At 33.6% G+C, this 23,828-nt stretch overlaps 3 protein-coding genes and 2 pseudogenes across 3 annotated transcripts; 4 read left to right on the top strand and 1 right to left on the bottom strand.

Annotated features, from left to right (window-relative positions):
* Positions 1-4,069: 4,069 nt before the first annotated feature.
* LOC121391407 (heat shock 70 kDa protein 4-like) lies at positions 4,070-6,527 on the top strand. Its single transcript, XM_041523052.1, is given in 16 exon segments — positions 4,070-4,176; positions 4,222-4,238; positions 4,241-4,314; positions 4,316-4,417; positions 4,585-4,626; positions 4,628-4,708; positions 4,754-4,853; positions 4,902-5,032; positions 5,107-5,351; positions 5,396-5,472; positions 5,527-5,678; positions 5,723-5,832; positions 5,870-5,925; positions 5,928-6,006; positions 6,048-6,171; positions 6,375-6,527. Coding segments are annotated over 16 exon segments (1,650 nt in total).
* A 154-nt stretch (positions 6,528-6,681) lies between these two features.
* On the top strand, positions 6,682-7,405 carry LOC121391408 (heat shock 70 kDa protein 4L-like). The gene is made up of 3 exons (XM_041523053.1): positions 6,682-6,720; positions 6,936-7,163; positions 7,208-7,405. Exons 1-3 carry the CDS (start codon positions 6,682-6,684, stop codon positions 7,403-7,405), a joined length of 465 nt encoding a protein of 154 aa, XP_041378987.1.
* A 282-nt stretch (positions 7,406-7,687) lies between these two features.
* Positions 7,688-11,396, bottom strand: LOC121391409 (arginine--tRNA ligase, cytoplasmic-like). Its single transcript, XM_041523055.1, is given in 18 exon segments — positions 7,688-8,045; positions 8,091-8,149; positions 8,193-8,306; positions 8,359-8,375; positions 8,378-8,463; positions 8,509-8,521; positions 8,524-8,614; positions 8,662-8,792; positions 8,795-8,839; positions 8,895-8,972; positions 8,975-8,998; positions 9,111-9,164; positions 9,167-9,239; positions 9,281-9,401; positions 9,445-9,498; positions 9,500-9,684; positions 9,732-9,823; positions 11,381-11,396. Coding segments are annotated over 18 exon segments (1,611 nt in total).
* Positions 11,397-11,520: 124 nt separating this feature from the next.
* Positions 11,521-12,153, top strand: LOC121391410 (annotated as a pseudogene).
* Positions 12,154-14,864: 2,711 nt separating this feature from the next.
* Positions 14,865-16,031, top strand: LOC121391411 (annotated as a pseudogene).
* The last annotated feature ends 7,797 nt before the right edge of the window (positions 16,032-23,828 follow it).

Consider the following 23,828-nt stretch of genomic DNA (forward strand, 5'->3'; position numbering starts at 1 on the left):
ATATGTAATAAACAATATAATATTAGTATATATTATACCTTAGGCGTTTTAGATTGTACTAAATGTACAAACTGAACAGCATATTCATATTTCTTGGAATATTTTAATGGCAGTTCAGTATAAGTAAAGGAATAATGTAACTTGTAACCTTTATATTGACTAGATGACTGATCATCACAGTGTTCTCCCAACGATAGATCCTTATCTAATGTTAGTGATATATTTAGATAGAGGAGACAAAAAGATACTTACTTGTTGTCCATCTGATGATATTTCCATGACTTCTGGAATTCTATTAACACTTTTAGTAAACTTTAAAACAACTAGTCCATGATCATTAATACTGACAGTAGCAGTTCTTGTTTGTTGAGTAATTGCTCGTAATCTCTCTGTATTAAGGGGCTCTCTCTTAGGAGGCTGAGACACTTTAATTGGTTTGGTATGAAGGTCATGTCCACTGCTGACCACACCTATTTCATTTAAACTACGAGATCTTCTATGACCCATTAACATCATTGTAGATTTTGTAGTCAATGGATCAACAGGAACACCTAATGGACGAAGTGTTGCCTTCATTGGGCCACGCCTACTACTATATCTACTACTAGGGCAGAGTTAATGGTTGCCATGGTAACATGACCACTATCCATGGATGTTGAAGATAACATACCATCCGAACTCATCTATTAAAATTTAATTAATAGGGATATGGTACTAAATAACTCACTGATTGCAATAATTTCTTAGGAGGTGTGGCTTCTTGATCCATTCCATTGATAAAGGGATGTTGTAAAATATCATGTAAACTGGGTCGTTGAGATGGACTCTACAAGTACATGATTTATAAATGTACTCTATATAATATTGTTAATACCTTCTGTAGTAATGCAGTAATCAAGTCCTGAGCTTCTAATGATAGACAACTACATAAGAAGAAAGAAATGATAAAAGGTACATGTCAACTTACCTTGGTACTTTAAAGTTGCCATGTACTACATTTTTTAAAGTACTTTTAACTCCATCATTCTAATAGAACATATTAACTACATATATTAATAATAAGTGTCTTACATCAAAAGGTGGAGTACCGACTAACATTGTATACATCATACAACCTAATGACCAAACATCAGATTCAAGACCATGAGCACCTCGGCTAGCTATTTCTCTATCAACAAGGTCACATGATAATGAACAAAAGTCATGTGATCTTACGGAGCAATATAATTAGGTGTTCCACACATTGTGTAATGTTTTTCATCAGGTAAATCTAATTGTATTGCTAAACCGAAGTCAGCAATTTTCTATAAAATCAATAATTAATAAATTTGTATTAAATTTATAATAATCTTACTGCATTCATTGAGGTTGTTAAGAGTAAGTTAGATAATGAGAGATCACGATGTATTATATTATATGAATGAAGATAAATTAACCCTTCAATAACTTGTTTTAAAATACGTCGAAACTAACAAGAGAGAGAGAGAGTGAGACAGACAGATGGAACAGAGAGAGAGTACTACTATAAGATAATATACATTATGTGTACCAGAGAGTACTACTATAAGATAATATACATTATGTGTACCAGAGAGTACTACTATAAGATAATATACATTATATGTACAAGAGAGTACTACTATAAGATAATATACATTATGTGTACCAGAGAGTACTACTATAAGATAATATACATTATATGTACAAGAGAGTACTACTATAAGATATATACATTATGTGTACCAGAGAGTACTACTATAAGATAATATACATTATATGTACAAGAGAGTACTACTATAAGATAATATACATTATGTGTACCAGAGAGTACTACTATAAGATAATATACATTATATGTACAAGAGAGTACTACTATAAGATAATATACATTATGTGTACCAGAGAGTACTACTATAAGATAATATACATTATATGTACAAGAGAGTACTACTATAAGATAATATACATTATGTGTACCAGAGAGTACTACTATAAGATAATATACATTATGTGTACCAGAGAGTACTACTATAAGATAATATACATTATGTGTACCAGAGAGTACTACTATAAGATAATATACATTATATGTACCAGAGAGTACTACTATAAGATAATATACATTATGTGTACCAGAGAGTACTACTATAAGATAATATACATTATGTGTACCAGAGAGTACTACTATAAGATAATATACATTATATGTACCAGAGAGTACTACTATAAGATAATATACATTATGTGTACCAGAGAGTACTACTATAAGATAATATACATTATGTGTACCAGAGAGTACTACTATAAGATAATATACATTATGTGTACCAGAGAGTACTACTATAAGATAATATACATTATATGTACAAGAGAGTACTACTATAAGATAATATACATTATGTGTACCAGAGAGTACTACTATAAGATAATATACATTATATGTACAAGAGAGTACTACTATAAGATAATATACATTATGTGTACAGAGAGTACTACTATAAGATAATATACATTATATGTACAAGAGAGTACTACTATAAGATAATATACATTATGTGTACCAGAGAGTACTACTATAAGATAATATACATTATATGTACAAGAGAGTACTACTATAAGATAATATACATTATGTGTACCAGAGAGTACTACTATAAGATAATATACATTATATGTACAAGAGAGTACTACTATAAGATAATATACATTATGTGTACCAGAGAGTACTACTATAAGATAATATACATTATGTGTACCAGAGAGTACTACTATAAGATAATATACATTATGTGTACCAGAGAGTACTACTATAAGATAATATACATTATATGTACCAGAGAGTACTACTATAAGATAATATACATTATGTGTACCAGAGAGTACTACTATAAGATAATATACATTATGTGTACCAGAGAGTACTACTATAAGATAATATACATTATATGTACCAGAGAGTACTACTATAAGATAATATACATTATGTGTACCAGAGAGTACTACTATAAGATAATATACATTATGTGTACCAGAGAGTACTACTATAGATAATATACATTATGTGTACCAGAGAGTACTACTATAAGATATATACATTATGTGTACCAGAGAGTACTACTATAAGATAATATACATTATGTGTACCAGAGAGTACTACTATAAGATAATATACATTATATGTACCAGAGAGTACTACTATAAGATAATATACATTATATGTACCAGAGAGTACTACTATAAGATAATATACATTATATGTACCTTCACTTTCTGACAATGTTTTTCTCTTTGTTTTAAGATAGCGATTTAATTCTCCTTTTTCACATAATTCCAGTATCAAATAAACATAATGATCATCTTCAAAATAATTATACAACTAAAGAGAAGTCATGTGACTATCATGTGACATCATACGACTTTATTACCTCAAGAATAGAAGGATGTTTCAATCGTGAATGTATTTCAACTTCATTACGAACACGTGATGTCATTCGGCAGCTTGCATTAACTTTTTATCAATCTATATGAAAACATATTGCATTAATTAATAATTAACCACGCCCCTTACCATTTTAATAGCAACAATAAGTCCAGTTTCTTTACATTTTGCACGATACACACATGCAAACCCACCTTTACCCAATAAATCAAGGACGTGATAATCCTATATAAGTATTGAGATAAACCACACCCATTAATTAAAATATACCTCTATTGTGTGTCCAAAGTTACTCATTTACCTTTTCTTCTCTTAGCGCCCTTATTTTGAATAAGTACTGTTATGAAAGGGTTAAAATTAATGTTAACATTACTACATTTTATAATTAGAATCAATAAAAAATTACGGTACCCACATGTGGTCAACATATACGTATAGGTGGACACCCCACTAGAAACTTCTAGAAGGCTGACTTAAAAGGGAGAAACAGGAGATCAGACCCACTTGAAACTTCTAGAAGGCTGACTTGAAGGGGAGCAACAGGAGATCAGACCAACTAGAAACTTGTAGAAGGTCAACTTAAAAGGGAGAACAGTTTGTTGTTGTACTGATAGTTCACAAATCACAATCATGAGTGTGGTTGGTATTGACTTAGGTTATCAGTCTTGTTACGTTGCTATAGCTCGACATGGCGGTGTGGAAGTTATTACTAATGAATATAGTGAAAGGAGTTCACCGTAAGATATGACATGATATAAAATCATATTATCTGTTCTTTATAGTTCATTGGTTGGTTTCTCTTCAAATCAAGTATGATGAGTACATCTGCTAAGACAAAGGCTGTTACAAATTATAAGAATACAGTAGCAGGTTTTAAAGCACATTGGTCGCAAATACTCTGATCCTATTGTCCAACATGAACTAACTCAACAACATTATAAAGTGGAGCAGTTACCAGGAGATAATATTGGTATCAAGGTACTATATAACTGCTATTAATATTATTTAACTCCATTGTTAACTACAGAGTTGATACTTAAAAAAACATTATAATTTATTATAATATAAGATATTATGAAAATCATTATTTTTAAATTAATAAATGTATTTTTATTTATAATGATGTCATTATGTCTACCTGTTAGGTGAACTACCTCAATGAAGAAACAGCTTTCTCTCCTGAACAAAATTACCAGCATAATGTTAACTTATCTTAAAAGCATTTCTGAAAAAGCCCTTGGAAAACCTGTTCATGATTGTGTTGTATCAGTAAGTTGAGGAACATATCTGATCAGTAAACACGATAATATTTAGGTGCCATCATATTTTACTGATGCTCAAAGGAGAGCTGTTTTAGATGCTAGTAAAATTGCTGGTTTAAATTGTCTTAGATTACTAAATGAAACTACTGCAGGTAAGAAAGATAAACTTCCTAATTTTATTTTCTCTTTCTCTCTAATAGTTGCTTTAGCCTATGGTATTTATAAACAAGATCTTCTGAGGAGAAAGAGAAATCTCGTAATGTTGTGTTGTTGATATGGGAATCATGCATTACAAGTCAGTGTGTGTGCCTTCAATAAAGGGAAACTAAAAGTAAGTTAATATAGACCAATAATGTATGACCTTTGAACTTTATCAGTAATCATAATATTCATTATTTTATGTAGGTGTTGTCTAAAGCCTTTGATCCAATGCTTGGAGGTCGTGATTTTGATCAGCGACTTTTGAAACATTTTGCTGAGGAGTTTAAAAAGAAGTATAAAATTGATACACTATCCTATTCAAGACAAACACTACGTCTCACATCTGAATGTGAAAAATTACGTAAATTAATGAGTGCTAATGCCACACCCATTCCAATTAATATTGAATGTTTGATGGATGACAAAGATGTTTCAGGACGAATGAAAAGGTACTATTGAGACATTAATATATTATTATAATATTATTGTGTAGGGATGAATTTCAAGAGTTGTGTAAAGATTTATTGGATCGAATTAAAGCACCTTTAAATGTAGCTCTTAAGAAAGCAGGTATATCATGTGATTATTGTATTGTCGTGTGATGGATCACATGATCTTTCATAGGGCTCAAACCTAGTGACATTTATGCTGTTGAAATAGTTGGAGGATGTACTCGTATTCCTGCAGTGAAAGAAATTATCAGCAATTTCTTCCAAAGAGAAGTTAGTACAACAATTAATCAAGATGAGGCTGTGGCCAGAGGATGTGCTCTACAGGTAAACCCCTATCATTTTATATATGATATTATTAATACATTTAGTGTGCTATACTATCACCAACGTTTAAAGTTCGAGACTTTGCTATTCAAGATATTCAACCATTTCCTATACAGTTATTATGGAACATTAATAATGAACCAGGGTTAGTCACGTGACTAGTCATGTGATTATTTCATTCTTATTATTAGAGAGATGGTAGTTTTCAATGAAGGAGATCAAATATATCATTCTAAAGTGTTGACATTTTTCGAAAGGAACCTTTTCAACTGACAGCTCAATATCATGATCCTAAAAATTTACCTTATCCTGATCCTCATATTGGTAAGTATCTATTGACCACACCCATTAATTATTTATGGTATGTAGTAAGTTTATTATCAAAAATGTTAAACCCACTGATGAAGGAGAGTCCTCAAAAGTCAAAGTTAAAGTGAGGCTTAGTATTAATGGAGTATTCTTCATCAAGTCAGCTACACTTGTAGAAAAACAGGTTTGTCCAGTTTTGTTAACCAGTTGATGATTTGTTACAATAGATAACAGAGCAAATGGAAACTGATGGTCAGTTATCCTCAAATTCAGACTCCAGTGTTCAATCTACTGATAAACCATTAGAAAATACTAAAAATGTACCAATGGACCAGAAGTAATGGAGGTAGGTGTGGCTAGTTATATCCTAGATATGACATTGCTTAGACTCAAACTAACAACTCTGAACCCATACCTGACAATTCAGAGACACCACCAGAATCTTTAGATACCCAGTCTAAACCTAATCCTGAGGAGACTCAGCCGAGACTACAGAATCTCAGACTCAGCCTGAGACTACAGAGCACAGAATTCGACTGAGACTACAGAGCCACAGCCTCAGACTGAAACCAAGCCTGAGACCGATCCTAAGGCTCAGGCTAATCCTGAAGCATCTGGTAAATCTCCAGCTGCTAAAAAATCTAAGACATCTTACAAACATGTTGACTTACCTATTAATGAAGAAACAACTTCAATGAGTAAGAAGGATATTGACGAGTTCTTTGAGAAAGAAGTAAGATGGCCACACCCCACTAATTATATTATAATGACACTAGTGTAAAATGATACAACAAGATCGTTTGGAAATAGAAAAGCTGATGCTAAAAATTCAGTAGAAGAATATGTTTATGATATGAGAGATAAAGTGGAGACATCTCTTCGTCCTTATATCAATGATGAGGTCCATATATTATATGTAATAATGTTATTAATTGCTAATGATTATAGGATCAAAATGTCTTTTTATCTCTTCTTAATGCTACTGAAGAATGGCTCTATGATGAAGGTGAAGATCAACCTAAGAAAGTGTATGTGGAAAGTTTGACAGAATTGAAGAAATATGGTGATCCAGTACTAGAGAGAGAGAAGGAATACTTACATCGTGACACTACCTTTAATGAATTAGGTCAAACAATTGTTCGATTTGAAAAGTTCCTATTGGAACATGAAGCTGGGGTAAGTTTTTAATGTTTTGTTTATGATAAGATGGTCCCATTTAGGATGAAAAATATGATCATCTTGAAGAGTCTGATATTGAGAAAGTAAAAGAGGCTGTTGCTAAGAAACGAGAGTGGATGGAAACGAAAATGCAAGCTCAACAAGCCACACTCCTTACAGATGATCCAATTGTCAAAGTATCAGAAATAAGAATGACCACAGAAGTGAGTTGTTACTATTTTATTGATCATATTAAATGATATATATTTAGAATTTGGTAGCAACTTGTAATCCTATTATGACTAAACCAAAACCCAAAGTAGAACCTCAAAAGATGATCATCTGGTGAAGAAGGAGAGAACAAGTCTCAAGATGAAGCTATGGAAGAAGAACCTCCTCCCCCACAACCTGAAGTACAGGAGAATCCTCCTACAAGTACTTCTGAAGAGCCTACTACAGAAGCCATGGATATTGATGTTGATTAATACAATAACTATTTATTAATAATTATTGAAGAAAGTCGTTTTATTGTTTGTCTCTGGCTACATTCTTTCAACAGGATCTATACCCAGTATATAAAATGCTTGATATAGAACCATTCTTGTTGCTTCACACAAAAGTATACGACTCATGTCAACTCTAATAACAGCTCCTGTCTCTGTGTCTTTTTCCACGCAATAACAAGCATCATAAAACTCAGTCATTGTTGTACATAACTCATATAAGTAGTCACAAAGAGTATGTGGATAGAGGTTTGTCATCACATCAGCTAACACTTCAGGGAATCGAACAATACACTTGGCTAATTTTAACTCTTTCTCGTGTGACAGATCAATGGGTGTGGTTACTGCTGCTTCTTTGAGATCACTAACACTTACTCCAGACACACGAATAATGGACCTATAAAACTAGTTTATAAAACTTGTTAAACCTGTTTTAAATTACCTGATACGTGTGTAGGCATACAGCAAGTAAACAGCAGTGTTACCTCGATCATCTAACATCTAATAAGATAGTAAGTATTGTTGTTATGTAAATAATAGTTACCTTGTCAAATGAGAAGATATAATCATTAGTTCTTGTGTGTGATAAATCTGCATATTTAATACAACTATAAGCTACTGAAGTCTGTGCAGCTGTCAATTCTTCAACAGTTAATACCTTAACAATATTTCTTATCACAATGTTGTAGTCAATAATATATGTAGCGTACTTTGTCTCGTTCCTTTTCTTAAGTCGAGCTAAAGATCTTTCTAAACCTTCATCTAACAAGTCCTTTAATCTTACTGTATCGCCAGATCTGGTCTTAAATTTCTTTCTATAATGGACAAATGAAATAAAAATGGACAGACAGTTGACATACTTATCTTCTCCAGGACAACACCAAATCCCACGTGATCAAGACGTACGGAATCTGGAACATAACCAGCTAATCTACCTCCTTCAAAAATAGTACTAAAATGTGACCCCTAATTAACACTAACTAATAGAATTATAATGAAGTCTTTTCTCTTACTTGGCCAGAGTCCACTACATATATTAACCAGTCTCCTTTTTCAGTTTCAATACGATGACGTAATGCTGTCATATCAGAAGTATCATATGTAAAACCACCATCAGATTTTACTATAGTCAGTGGAACGGACTGGCTGGTACATACATCACAGTACGGCCATCTTCAACAGCTAATAAACCTAATTATTAAATTCATTAATAATTAATTATAATTATGATATTTTAGGAACATACCCTTGTTAGTTAAATCTTCTACTAAACCTGACATCAAAGGTTGATAAAATGACTCTCCTCTTTCTGTTATTGTTGAACAAGACGTTCGTATATTCTATCAAACTCTATCATTATAATAACAATACTTATCATTATAATAACAATACTTATTATTATTATTATAACAATACTTATTATTATTATTATAACAATAATTATTATAGTAATTATTTGTACCTCGACGTGACACATCACATATTAATGTCCATGCTTGCCTAACTTCAGGATCACCATTTGTAACTGAACTACATGAGAATAAGCTCTTTTCTTAAACTCTTCATCTTCATCAAATCTCATCTTTGACTCCTTTAATTAATGTAATTAATAATAAACATATTGTTAAGTACCTTATAAAGTGTCTGGAGATCTTCTATGGGTGGAGATACTGTAGCATAGTCTGGAAACTTGTCCTTCAAATGAGCAATTAACATTCCAAACTGGGTTCCCCAGTCACCAACATGATTGAGCCTGTCACATGTTAGTCACATGATCATCACATGATACAATGTACCTCAATACATCATGACCTGCAAATTCCAATAGTCGACATATTGTTTCTCCTATATTGTTGATCGTAATGACCAACATGCATCTCCTTGGCAACATTAGGAGAAGAAAAGTCGACAACTACTCTTAATTTACGTTCAACAGGAGGTGGGCGTATCCCCTTTACTAGAATATCAGATATCAACTCTGATATAAAAGTACTTTTCAAATACACATTGATAAAACCAGGCCCAGCTACCTCACACTAATAGAGGATATGAGATCATTATGACTTAATTTAATTAATAGTACTTTATCTACTATTGGTGGAAAGGAAGGAAGTTGTTTTACTATAGTCTGTGCAATATCTTGTGGAGATATATTCCTCCCGATTGCTTCAACATCTAATATCATAATAATTATAGCATTAATGACAGGAGTGTCCCTCACTTGAGCAACAGACATGGGCTGCTGTACACTTATAGTCACCAATCTTAAAGCATCATTACGTTGTATGATAGACTTATTAGATGTAAATAATGGATACGTCTTACGTAATGCTGTTTTAAATAATGCTGAAACAACACCTGCTACGTTAGTCATTTGAGAAGCCCTTTTGTTCTCCTCTTCACCAATACTCTATAATTAATAGTGGGTGTGGCCTGATTTAACTAAGACATTAAAATACCTTTTCAAGTTGCAAATCCGATACTTTAATTTTGTGTTAGAAGTATGGAGGTCAGTAATTTGAGCAGTGTCGTCCACTGATGGTAATGTCAAGTGTTGTATAGAATGTAAATTGGTCAACAATTGATTAATTTATACTCCTATAATATATAGCTAATCATTACATTATAGTAATCCCCTTACTGATTCGTTTAGTTTGTCCGCGATGTCTTCAAGTGACGCCATTGATCGATTTTTTGAGCACACAGCGTGACTAGTAATTATCGAAATATTACAGGAATTAACTCTTTAACGACGCCATACTGTCTGTAGGTTTCTCTGAACTATAAGTTTCATTTCCTGTCATTTCCTCTAATAGTTCTCTTGTGTGTATAGACTAGAGATTGGGAAGCGAATCATTTTCACTTTGTAATCTACTTGTGATGTCAAGTATCTTTTCTTCTCCTGCAGTGAAACGCTTGCTGGGATGGAAGCAAGGCGATGAAGACGATAAATGGGCAGAGAAAGCTATCGATTCTTTAGTGAAAAAGTTGAAGAAACAAAAAGGATCGTTAGAGGAATTGGAAAGAGCGTTATCTCAAGCTAACGCGCAGACTAACTGCGTTACTATTTCCTCGTAGTCTCGATGGCCGACTACAAGTATCTCATCGTAAAGGTCTCCCTCACGTCATTTATTGTCGAGTTTGGCGTTGGCCAGACTTACAAAATCATCATGAATTAAAGCCCTAGATCATTGCGAATTTGCTTATTCACGTAATAAGAACGAAGTGTGTATAAATCCTTATCATTATAGACGAGTGGAGACGCCAGGTAAACAGTCTATTTGATTGGCCTATTGTTTAGGTTTTTCAGCCTTTTGTTCTAGTTTACGAGTGACTAGCTATCCTACACCCTCTTGTGTTAACAACATATTAATTTATATTCTCTCCTTTTAGTTTTACGCCAGTTCTAGTACCACGTAATCCTCAAGTAATATCAAGTCGTTATGAACCCGTACCAAGTTACATTGATACACAGCGACCTACTTGTTCTCCCAATCATTATCATCCTTTTGAATTACCAGGTAAACAATTTGTATTATCATTAGCATGTTTACATAACTGCTTTTCCAGAAACCCCTCCACCTGCTTACTCAGAAAACAGCTCCCCTTCACCTCCTGATGCATCATTAATGGATCAACAACTTCCGACACCCGGAGGTATTGTTTTAGCTTATTATGATTACATCATCATTTATTTTAATAATTGTTGTCATTTAGGTATGTGTAGTTCACCTGCAGATTCATCCATCGTGTCCCCATCCCCAGGTAAATAGTATATGTTAGTAAATATTTACAATATATCTTATTAACAGTATTAAGTATAATCAGTGATAACAGATTTACAGGTCACTATTATCTCCTTCCTGTAGATAATGGGGACTATAGCAGTTAATTATCAGGAACCTCCTTATTGGTGCTCTATTGTTTATTATGAGTTAAAATAATCGCGTGGGGAGGTGTTTAGAGGCATCTCTTAGTGATGTTGTAGTTTGATGGCTTTACTGATCATCAAACAACTGGAGAACAGATTTTGTTTAGGGCTTTTATCAGTGTACATCGTAACTCAACTATTGAGAATACACGTCGTCATTTGGTAAAGGAGTTTCACTTACTATATGTTAATGGAGAAGTATTTGCTGAGTGTCTTAGTGAAAATGCTTCTTTGTTTCAAAGTCGTAATTGTAACTCATCACATGGCTTTCATCTCCACAACTGTCTGCAAGATACCTCCTGGATGTAGTTCTTAAAATATTCAATAATCAAGATTTCGCTAGTATGTTAGCACAGTCACGTATCAAGGGTTTGTAGTCAGTGTATGAGTTAACACAAAAAAAGGTGTACTATCCGACTTAGTTTTGTTAAAGATGGGGTGCAGATATATCATCGCAAGACATTACGAGTACACCATGTTGGATTGAAATACACCTTCATGGGCCATAATGTGGTTGACAAAAGTGGTGTCTCAAATGGGTCGTCCTGGAGGTGGGTGTGACTCCAATACATAAATGCATAATTGTATTTGCTATTTCTCTCTTTCATTTACTGCCCCTTCTCTTCTACAATATTATTAATAGCCCCATTTAATCATTAAATATTTTGTATCTTTTTATATTAATTGATTTTGTAATCATGACCATGACTGTGCAATCGTCTACTCCAACAACACCTGTTGTGCTATAAAATTAATTATTACGCAATATCTATTAATAGACAGTTATGACGTCCATGATATATAAGCTGACACAGACAGCGTGCTCCCATGACAGAGATTATTTTTACAGTATTATATTTTGTGTTTGTTATCGAGTCTACAAATTCCAAATGCGTCAGAAAAATGGGCAAAAAGAAGGGAAAGAAACAGGATGAAAACTGGTATAGTAACAGCTAAGATTGTATCAATATTTTTATATTTATAATTATTAGGGGAGATAGCCCAAACGTTGAAACTATCAACAACAGGGGGCAGTTTGTAGCCGGCCTCAGAAGCAGACTGGAGGAGCAGTAGGAGGAGGAAAAGAAAGGAAAAAAGAAAGGATATTGATGAAGATGATATGTAAGATAATATAGTCACATTTCCTCATATATTAGTACATAATAGTGAGGCTGATTTATTAGCCATTGCATCGGAACAGGATATTAAAACAGGAACCAACTGAGACTCCGCCCCTTTTTTTTGACCACGCCCCTTTTGAGACAGACACAATTAGTAAAGGCAAAAAAAAGGCAAAAAGAGCGGAAACAAGATGATTGGTATGTGAATAACTACTATCAATGATAATGTAGTACTATACAACTGTAGGGAAGAAAGATGTACTACAAGAATTAGAGCAACTCAGTTTAAATGAGACAACTCAAGGAGATAGCTCTAAGGAGATGGTTCAAGGAGATAGTTCCAAAGAGCAGATCTTAAATTAGATGCTAGTGTGGAAGTAAAAAATCTAAGAAGGGAAAGAAAGGCAAACAAGAGTATGTTATAAATGTTTGAGAGATATTATTAACGTTACTTTTAGTGAGGAAGAAGTTGAAAAGTTATTGAGAAATTGAAGGGAAGAGCTACCATCTGTCATTAAACCTGATGTCCCATTGAAGCCACACCCCTTGATGATGAAGAGGAAGTCCATGTAAATCTAAAGCTGAAAGAAAGCTGCTACAAAAGAACACGAGAGAAAAAACAAAAAGAACAATCAAAAACACAACAACAACAACTAAATTACACAGAGGACAAGCTGTCAACAGATTCTACTGTTAATCCATCTGAAGCAACCAATGATCTCTAAAGTTAGCATTGATCCACCTGAAGCTATTATTGATCCATCAAAAGCCACTATTGATCCATCCAAAACCACTGTTGATCATCCAAAGCCACTGTTGATCCATCCAAGCCACTGTTGATCCTTGTGCTAGATAATGGTGATCAAAAATCCCCTAAGTTACTGGTGATCCATCTCAACTACTGTTGAATCCATCTCAAAACTATTGGTGATCTAGAGAGGATGATAATGAAGATGAAAAAAAAGAAAAAGAAAAAGAAGAAAAGAAAACTGACAAGAAGATGAAAAAAAAGCTGCCTAAATTAAATATGTTACAATAAAGTACCCATGTAGATTATTATTATTGTTGGTGTTGTTGTTGTTTAATTATCTAAAGCAAGTGAAGAGTGCAGTTCAGAAAATGAAAGAAGAGATTGAGGCATTAAGATTAGCTCAAAAGAAGAGAGAAGAAGAGGAGCCTACTTAGACTAAATCTCAAGAAGAAGCAAAAGACAGAGACAAGAAAAATCGTCTTGAGAAAGAAAGTAAGAAAAGAGAAACTTAAAGAAAAGTACAAGAGTTTAGTTATACTTGAAAATAAAACTGTTCACAGGAAGTAAAAGAAACGACTAAAGAAGGAAGGGAAACTTGTATCAAAAGCTGAGAAAGAAGACGATTGAGAACTGAAACTACAATTACAAGCATTAGAACAACAAGGTGAGTACATATTGTAATAACAGTCTTGTTATTATTATTGATATAGGTATCGTTATCCTCAGAAAACTGGGTTAACAGACGGTGAGAAAAGCGTCCTGTCCGATATGGATCACGTGTACGTCCCACCGAAACCCAGTGTCCACCTGACGATAAAAGTGCCACACCCACAGAAGAATAATTTGTCACAAGTTTGATGGTACGTTATATGATAGTCATGTGACTTTGATATAGTTTTGTAGAGGGAGTTGCTAGCATATCTGAAACAACTAGTTATAACAGAGGTTAGACGATAAAATAGAATACTTAATGATGTCGTAATGATGTAATTAGCGAGGAAGTCAAAGACATTGGGATGATGAAGATGAAGAAGATTTGTAAGTGGTCATGTGATGTCCTATGAAAATCAGGTGTTTCATGTGTACTATAATAGGTCAAAGATAATTGGGAAGATGGATCAAAGATGATGATGGTTATCTCTTTGGATGACAAAGACAAAGATGATGATCATGTGATGATCATGTGACTGTTACACCCACCCAAAGAACCTGATGTTTATTGACGGGGTTGATGTCATGAAGGCAGTGAAGAAAGTGAGGAGAGTCAGAGTATTGACAGTGAGTGATAAGATGATGGACGCGGGTAATTTGTCTCCGTATGAGAAGGTGGCTAAAAGAATCAAGTTTGTGCTTTTTAGTCACAATGACTATCATATGATGTTTATTACAGCGAAAGGCTAGATCGTCATCGGAATGACCGTTCTCAGATCTATTGCGTTCTCAGTGGTGTGTGTGGTAGGTCACATTAGATACAGGAAAGACCAAATATTAGACAAAATACGTCATACTCATGTTCAAGATGGTGAAGCTGAGGAATTACACAACAAATAGGAGCTACATTTGTCCCTCCTGATGCTATACGAGAACAAACTAAAAGGAGAAAGAGGTAACGCCTATGATACATTTCAATTATCACTAATCATTTGTCATATTGATCAGTTTCAAAGGAAGAACTAAAAGTCCCTGGATTATTAATTATTGATACGCCCTGGTCATGAGTCAGTTAGGTAAACATATTGTCTCTATTTATAATACTATTATTATTATTTATATAATTTACGTACTCGTGGCTCATCAATGTGTGACATTGCTATATTAGTATTGATATAATGCATGGACTAGAACCACAAACTATTGAGTCTAAAATCTACTTAGAAAAGGAAATGTTCCTTTTATTGTTGCACTAATAGTATGATAGTAACCATAACAACCAACTAATTGCATGTTTGTGTTTCGGGGGGGTGATTTAGATAGGTTTATGACTGGCGTCGAATCCTAACTCTGGCTGTACGTGAGACTCTTAAAAAACAAAACCAAATACAAAAGAGAATTTGATGAGAGAACAAAAGAAGTCACTTTACATTTGCTGAACAGGTAGTTACCACCCCCCTCATTCTGTAATCATTATATATTGATACTAGAGGTCTTAATGCTGGATTGTTTTGGGAAAGCGTGACTTTACAGAATATATTCCAATGGTACCTACATCTGCTATTACAGGAGATGGTATGGGAGAATTTAAATCACTGGTAGTTAGTCATAGTGAACAACATCTTGTGGACCAACTTATGTTCTCTAAAGGAAGTCGAAGCTATTGTGGTTGAGAGGTGCAGTCACTTTGTATACATGTAATGGTTGTCAATGGGTAACCATTAGGTCAAGGTTTTTGCTGGTCTGGGTACTACAATAGATGTGATATTACGTGATGGTATACTTAACGAAGGGGATACATTCATTTTAATAGGAAGTGAAGGACCATTTGTACTCAGGCTCGTGCACTTATAATGCCTCAACCATTACGAAATAAGGGTTTAAAATGCCTATGTGAACCACAAACCAGCATTGCTTCTCAAGGGTTAAAACTTTTGGAAAAGATTTGAAAAGACATTTGCTGGGACACCAGTGTTAGTAGCCAAATATCAGGATGAGATTGATGTCCTTAAAGTAAATCTAAAACAATAGATATAATAAATACATCTAATGTTCATAGGATGAATCTGCCTCTACAACTGTCAAGTGCTTTACGTGCTTTTAAGATAGCAGAACGTGGGTGTGTTTGTACAAGCATCTAACTCTCGGATCATTAGAAGCACTTGTTGAGATTTTTTGAAAACATCAAAAATACCTGTAAGTAACGTTACTATTAAATAGTAACTCCTTAATTCTGATGCTATTTATAGTAACAAATTATTACTATTTATTGTTTAGTATGCTGGGAGTAAAATATTGGACCAGTGCAAAAAAAGATGTAATGAAAGCATCTGTAATGTTGGAACGTGATAGTCAGTAAAGTACATGTAATTAGAGGGGGCATGTCGTATTAATTAATTTAATTAGATGGGCGTGTATCTTAGCATTTGATGGACGATGTGGAGAGAGAGGCTCAAGAAATGGCCGACAGTATGGCAATAACGAGGATATTTACAGCTGATCATTAGTTTATCATTTGTTTGAAATAATTTATGAAATATCGTGAGGTAAGCCCTTTATTATTATTGTTATTACGATAATTTAATGAGATAGAATAAAAGGAACGTAACGTCGTGAACATGAACATATTGCCACAGTTTCCTTGTAAAGTCAAGATTTTACCAAATTGTGTTTTTAATGCACGTAAGCCAATCTATTGTGGGTGTGACTGTAGTAGCTGGGTATCGTTTAACACTGGTACTCCCCCTTGTGGTACCAAGCAAGGATGTAAGTAATAATGTGTAAGTTAATTCTATAATCTTTAGATGTATATTTCTTTGTTATAGATCGTACTATTTCAAGTCGTGTAAATCAACATAAACCTGTGGATAGTGCTCATAAGGATCTGAGGTTTGTATCAAGATAGAGCCTACCTCTGGGGAACCCCTAAGTTTATTTGGTCGTCACTTTGATTATGATGACGTGTTAGTTAGTAAGGTAAGTGTTTCTATACATATTGTAACATGATAATGATTTTGTTCAGATATCACGTGACTCTATTGATGCGGTTAAAAAATACTTTCGGGAAGATTTCAAAAAAGTGATTGGCAGTTAATGATTGAGCTAAAGAAAATATTTCAAATTTATTAACTTTGTTCTATAATTTATACTTAACGGTATTTTATAATGATATTGTAATTCAGTAAGAGCTGTTTCTGTATCTCGTACAAGAATTGTTTTAATTCCAAGTTTCTTGTGCACTTTTTAAATTAAACTCCCAATCCATCCAAAATACAACCTATTGAAAAAATCAGTTTTATAATTTAAGAATTTAGTACTAACTTGTTGTGGTCAAACTCCTAGTTGACGACAGCTAATGATATATTGCTTTATCAGGTTTCCTTATTCCAACCTTACTGGATTTCCACAACCATCAGCATGTATTAATGTAAAGATCTATTTTCTTAACATTTTGGTTTGATATCATCAATCAGTTGTTAGTGACCACACCCACCTTAAAACCTAACACAATATCAATAATTCTTAACATTAGCCATTATTCATACCAATTGTTTAAGTGTCTTCAAACCATTAACATTTTTGGTATCAATTTCATTTCTTGTCTAAATCTGCTAAAATAGTTCTGCAGGCAGAGAACTCTTTCTGCAAATCTTGACCAAATTTTTTTCCTAATACCTCTTGGCATTCTTCATATCAAAGTTCTCTACAAAACTAGACCATCTAATGGACAGGTTTCTTTATCTTTACTTCACTCAAAACAATTTCTCCTCTCTCAGTTTAACCAAAAGCATAGTATTGGTATTCCATAGGCAAACGCCAAAGACGACTGCCCCTCTAATAAACCAAAATAATTATCTAGACTAACGAAGTCTGTTAGAACTCACTGAGGTTAAACCCAATGTCATTTTCAATAATTCATTATAAAGGAAAAGGAGCTATACAAAGAACACCTCCAAAATCAAAGAACAGCTTGGATCCTCATCATAACCACACCTCCTTTGAAGCTGACTCACAAATGGCTCATCTACCAGATGCTAAGCACTTCCGATTTTGATTTCAGTTGTAGGCACAGGTAGATATATAACAATAACTAGAAAACATTCAGTATTAAGTCTTAATATTAGGTCTTATCCAGTCTATTTTTGGGCAGCTGCTGTGTCTCGTATCGGAGAAGTCTGTATTACATTTGGACGGTACAGCAATATCATGTGACTATCATTTGATATAAAAGTCTATAGAAATTTCCTTTGTATGGTGAGCCATTGGCCTCATTACTGCCCGTGCTCTACACACATGGATAAAAATCAAAAGGCTTAATAAGAGTGACGATGGTTTCCTCCTCAACAGACTACCCTATCAATTAAAGGAAGGTGGAAGTATGAAATTCCTGCAGAGGTCTAGATCCATTACAATCAGTATTTAATATTGTGAGAACAAGTTTCATGACATTGGCAGGTTACTCCTACTCTTTTATATGTCCTTGTAATTATTGAGTTCAAATGATAGTCCTTATTCTAACCAAGAACCAATGATATATGTGAAGCTCCACCCACTGAACCATCACGTTCTTCAGGAAGACAAGTCACATGTGAATCCTTAGGCAATAAGAAGAACGATTTAATTTTGTATAAGGCCGCAAAGTATGGGCAAAATCCCTTAATAATTATTATAATTATTATTAACATGTTCTATAGTTTACTATATTGTCGTGGACAATTAGTTGATGTTATTGTAGACTCTGTGTCTCCCGATATCTTGAGTTCAAGTACTCCCTAGAACTCTATTGTCCATAGCAACGGTCAAAATGCTTCAGGTAGAAGTGATTCATTTTAGAAAAATACTATAGTAGTAATTAGTCATGTATATTTCTAATTCTTGGGGGGCATCATTTCCTCCTGTGGTGGCCTTTCAAAGTTTTCAATCAATCTTGTGCGAAACCCCAGCTAAATCTGAATGCGCTATCCCTCAGGAAGATCAGGATTAATCTAAAAGCGCTCAAAATAAGCCTTTAAAAATTCTATATTATCAATAACTGATTCCAATGCTGACTCTTGCTGTTGGTGATACTTTCTGGTTCTACAGATATGTGTAATATTAACTGTTTCATGTTATAATAATGAGTATATTTTACCTTTGGAGGTTTATTCGTTGGAGAAAAATAAAATAAACACTTTGCAAAATTGAAGATACCTTCACCTTCAATAATAGCTTCTTCAACTTTGTTTTTTTTCCCAGAATATTTTGGCTGTTTCATATTTTTTTTGTTATAATCAACAATGGCTGGTATAACTGACTCTGTATAAACCCTGTCGTATGTACACAGTCCTGTAGACACAGGAAGGGTTAAAGAATGCTTTTGCATGAAATTTTGTAAACTTATGTATTAAACTTTGTAAATCTTGCAATGTTCTACCAGCCAATGTGCTTTAGCTTTAGGCAGATATAGCTCATACCTTCTGGTTATGATAGGAAAAGACCTTGAAACAAGGGCACATTCGGAATTCCTTTACTTTTATGTTTTCGCAAATGATTGGACACTTTTTGTTGTAATTTTGCCAGAATAGTAAGAGCAGATTTATTGTAAATACTAAGCAGAACATGAATGACATCGTTGTTAAAAACATCTGTACCCGCAGTGTTACGTCTTAATAGAAGAGTAAGCACTATCAAAATCATGACATTCTCCAAATGATTCATCCTGCATAAATTCTTTTAATAAACATATAAGTCAGTATCATTAGCAACTTTTTCCTATCTCACTCTGAATATCTGTCATTAGTTTAGCATGCTCTGCTTCAAGCATAAGAAGTTCTCTAAGTACTGGTGAGCTTACTTGAACAGTTCTTGCTCAATGCATTGTTATCCTCAAGGTTGATCATTTGAATACATCTTAATATATTTCTTTTCCATTGTACAATGACATCATCACTTTCATTGAACATCATCTTCAATGCATCTATGATCTCTCTCCCAGTAACCTGTAAATTATCTTGAAGCCAGACTTCAAAGAGGGCAATTTTTTGCACTGATCAATATCACCACAACGACTTCGTATGCCTTCAGGATCATGTTTTTGAACTCCAAGATATATTCCAAACAAATACCAATCCTGTAACTTCAACCAGATCCTCCATAAGACATTGTACAGTTGGTCTGAAATAGCACTGTGGAATCAGAGTGTAACAATAATCTTTAACTAAAAGGCAAAAATACCTTGAGGAAAATTGGACTTTGTTTCATGTGTTTAATTTGTAGTTTTGCTACTGTATTATTTTCATCCATTTTTTTAAGAGCATCATGAGGATAATCCAAGAAGCATTAGATTTTGGGAACACCAGTATTAAAAAGATCTATTTTACAACGAACAAGCCCCTTTATTTTTTGACTCAATTTCCTTAGTTTGTGATAGGAATATGTAAATATACCCCAATGAAACCAATTAGTAACTTCATCAAGTCCATCATAAGTTCATCCATTTTGGTTTCAATATGCTTTGTGGTAAAACAGTCAGCAATAGAATGTTTATCTTGGCTTTGACTTACCATCAGACATCTTGTTTGATTTAAAATGACAGAAACACACCCAGCTCCTTTGATGGTTTATGAATATAAATTATTATAACTTAGCATAATTATTATAGTATCATTACTTTGTATAGGTCCCTTGTTCTAGAAGATCTGAATGTGTTTAATCGTAAAAATAGTATCAATGTTAGAAAGAAAACTCATGAATTCTGACATTCTGTGAGAATAGACCAACATCTCTTCAAGATTATCAAAGTACCTATCACTGATCATTGATCTATGTCATTGATCCATTATTATTTTATATCGCCATGGGGTTTTTTTTCCATTTGTGGAGGTTTCTGAAGTCACAAAGATCTTACTGATAATCTCATGTCACTTTATCATTCATTCTATTGCCATGGTAACCAATGACACAAGACCATTGATTGTGATCATATTAATAAAGGGTTGTGGTCATTGTCACTATATTTTAACAGATTAAAGGCTACTCAAGTTTTTCTTCAAGCTTGGTCATTTGGTAATGCACCATTCTTTATCCGTTATTGTAATGGAGAATTACCGCAAGGATTTTGTAGGTAAGTTACATTTTACATTATAATACACATATACTCTGTAAACAGATTATCTGCAGTATTTGGTGGAGTCTATTGTTTGAAACGATCAATATCTTCATTAGTTGTATTGGATAATAAGTATTAACAACATCTACTTCTAAACGTCCCATAAAATTAACCTCTTCTTCACAGGATTACTGGTGTTATATGCACACTGTCAACACATCAAATGCTTGTAAGATAATAATTATTTTGTCTCTCAAATATTGACATTATAATAGAACTTTGATAACATCATGTAATGTTATTACATTCAATGTTAACTAATGACCAATATGTAAGAGAGTGCTATGTTGTAGATTAATTTTGTAATTCAGTTCAGAACAAATCTCACGACTATTTTTGTTATTGATGGACCAATTTGCAGATATTGATCAGAAGGTAATCCATAGGTGTGGCTAGAAAAAAAACCAAGCCTCTTTTTTAGATACATCTTTTAACTTTACCACCATATTCTTTTATCAGTGAACAATCTACTACTGAATTACATTATTACAACTGGATAGAGTCTTCCCTCAATACGCCAGATAACATTTGTAAGAAGAATACAGTCCGTACATTAGGTCTTTTGATCTCCTCTTTAGATATGGTCCCATGCACTTGTGTAAGTTTATGGAACCTCAGCTCAACAAGATCTACAGTGTGTAAGCTACATACTGTTTGACACAAAGTCTGACAAGTTACTATAAAATTGCTTAATAGACATATCAATATCGTATTGTAGATATAGACCACGGCTTCTTTGGTCACTGTATTACAATATGAAGATCTCTCGAGTAAAGCCTCAAACCAATTCTTCTTTACCTGGGAATGTGGTTGTTACATCAGATCCTGATATCACAATAGCAATATGAAGCAACTATTGAGGAAGTATGTAGAGATTATAATATACAGTATTTCAATTGTGCTGTCTTTAAGGCTAGAGAATTTTTTAAAGAGTATTTTCCTGGAGAGGAATTTTTACCCAAGATTCCTGATCCTGAAGATCTTATATTAATATAAAATGAACTGAACCAACAATGAGAACTACTGAATCAAATGAGGAAACTCCTGTTATCAAAAACTATGCGCAGTTAGAGGGAATTCCTGCGAATCAAGAACTAATGATGCATTAAAGAAACTCCTGTCCATCAAGAAACTAATGAGCACTTGAAGGCAACTCCTTTTAATCAAGACACTAATAAGCAATTAGAGAAAGCTCCGTGCTAATCAAGAAACTAACAAACCTTAGAGGAAACTTCTGTAATATGATCATAGAAGATAATCAATAAAACAAATCCTGAGAATATATTTTAGATGAATTTTAAAATTGGCTGTGGTATTAAAAATAATACGTACATTTGACTTATTTGAAATTAAATTTTGCTGCCAATGCTATGTGATGTGAATGATATGGTTTGACATGGTAACCTCTACAACCAATACATCCTCGTGGTGGTATATCTAATATACTCACTAACTTCAGACCTGGTGATGAATACCATATATAATCTGCTGGAATTTAACATTACCAGAATGACTGCATTTCCATACCGTAAGTTTGGCTCAGAACCTCTCTGTTGTGGGATGCACTAGAGATACGGAGTGTTTTGATGATGATGAAGTGACCATAACTAGTTCTTTGGGGACCAGCATTGAAGTTACCACAACATATTAAAGGTAAGTCTCCTGCAAACTCCTCGTATTTATCTAAGATATAGTCCCCTTGAAGTACATCTTGTCTGGAACTAAAAAGTGTTCTTCTTTTAATCCAGTTACTACTACCCACTAGCTTATTACTGGAGCTTTGGAAGCTCCAGCTAAATGCACCAACCTGGTTAGAATTAGATAGAGTAGGATCATTTGTAGGTAAATAATTTCTTTCTTCTTGGACTAATTCAAGCATTTAGTGTTATAAAGTAATGCATACCATCTGACCATTGTTAGGTACAGATTTAAGACCTTTTGAGTGTGGCCTTGCAACAAAAATACTATGATAATCCATCTCGTTGAAAAAAAGGCTGCAAGAATCATGAATAGTGATCAACACCTTGTAAGCATATGAGATCCTCATCTATATCTTGTAATGCTCCAATATTAATGTGTTTACGATAACTCCATGACAATAGTCCAGTGGTACTTTAATAAAAATGTTGCCCCTGTATATTGGTTAGTAATTGCCATACCTAATGTACGCTGTATTTTTATTAATAGATATAATCTAAATATCAGTATATTTACCATCTGCCTAATATATCCCACTGAACCACTTTTATAGTGTTGCCTTTATCAGCCATCTAAAGGTATCCAGTCCCTCCGAGCTAAAAGCTCTCTACTGCCAAAGGTCACCACCACCCTTCAATTTTTGCAATTAGCCCACACCATTATAACTTATGAATAATCAAAAGTACACCAAGTGTGTATATCTACAGTATCATGTATGCTGATAACATAATACAATGTATGTATAGTCATATATCAAATATTATACTCATATTGTGTTCATGCTCACACACAATATAGTATGGACACTATGACTGGACATATAACTGAATGTCTACTGCACCAGTAATATAGTTATACTATCATATTTATGTACAGCATGT

The sequence above is a fragment of the Gigantopelta aegis genome, unplaced genomic scaffold, assembly GCF_016097555.1.
Source record: "Gigantopelta aegis isolate Gae_Host unplaced genomic scaffold, Gae_host_genome ctg2350_pilon_pilon, whole genome shotgun sequence".
Lineage (NCBI taxonomy): Eukaryota > Metazoa > Mollusca > Gastropoda > Neomphalida > Peltospiridae > Gigantopelta > Gigantopelta aegis.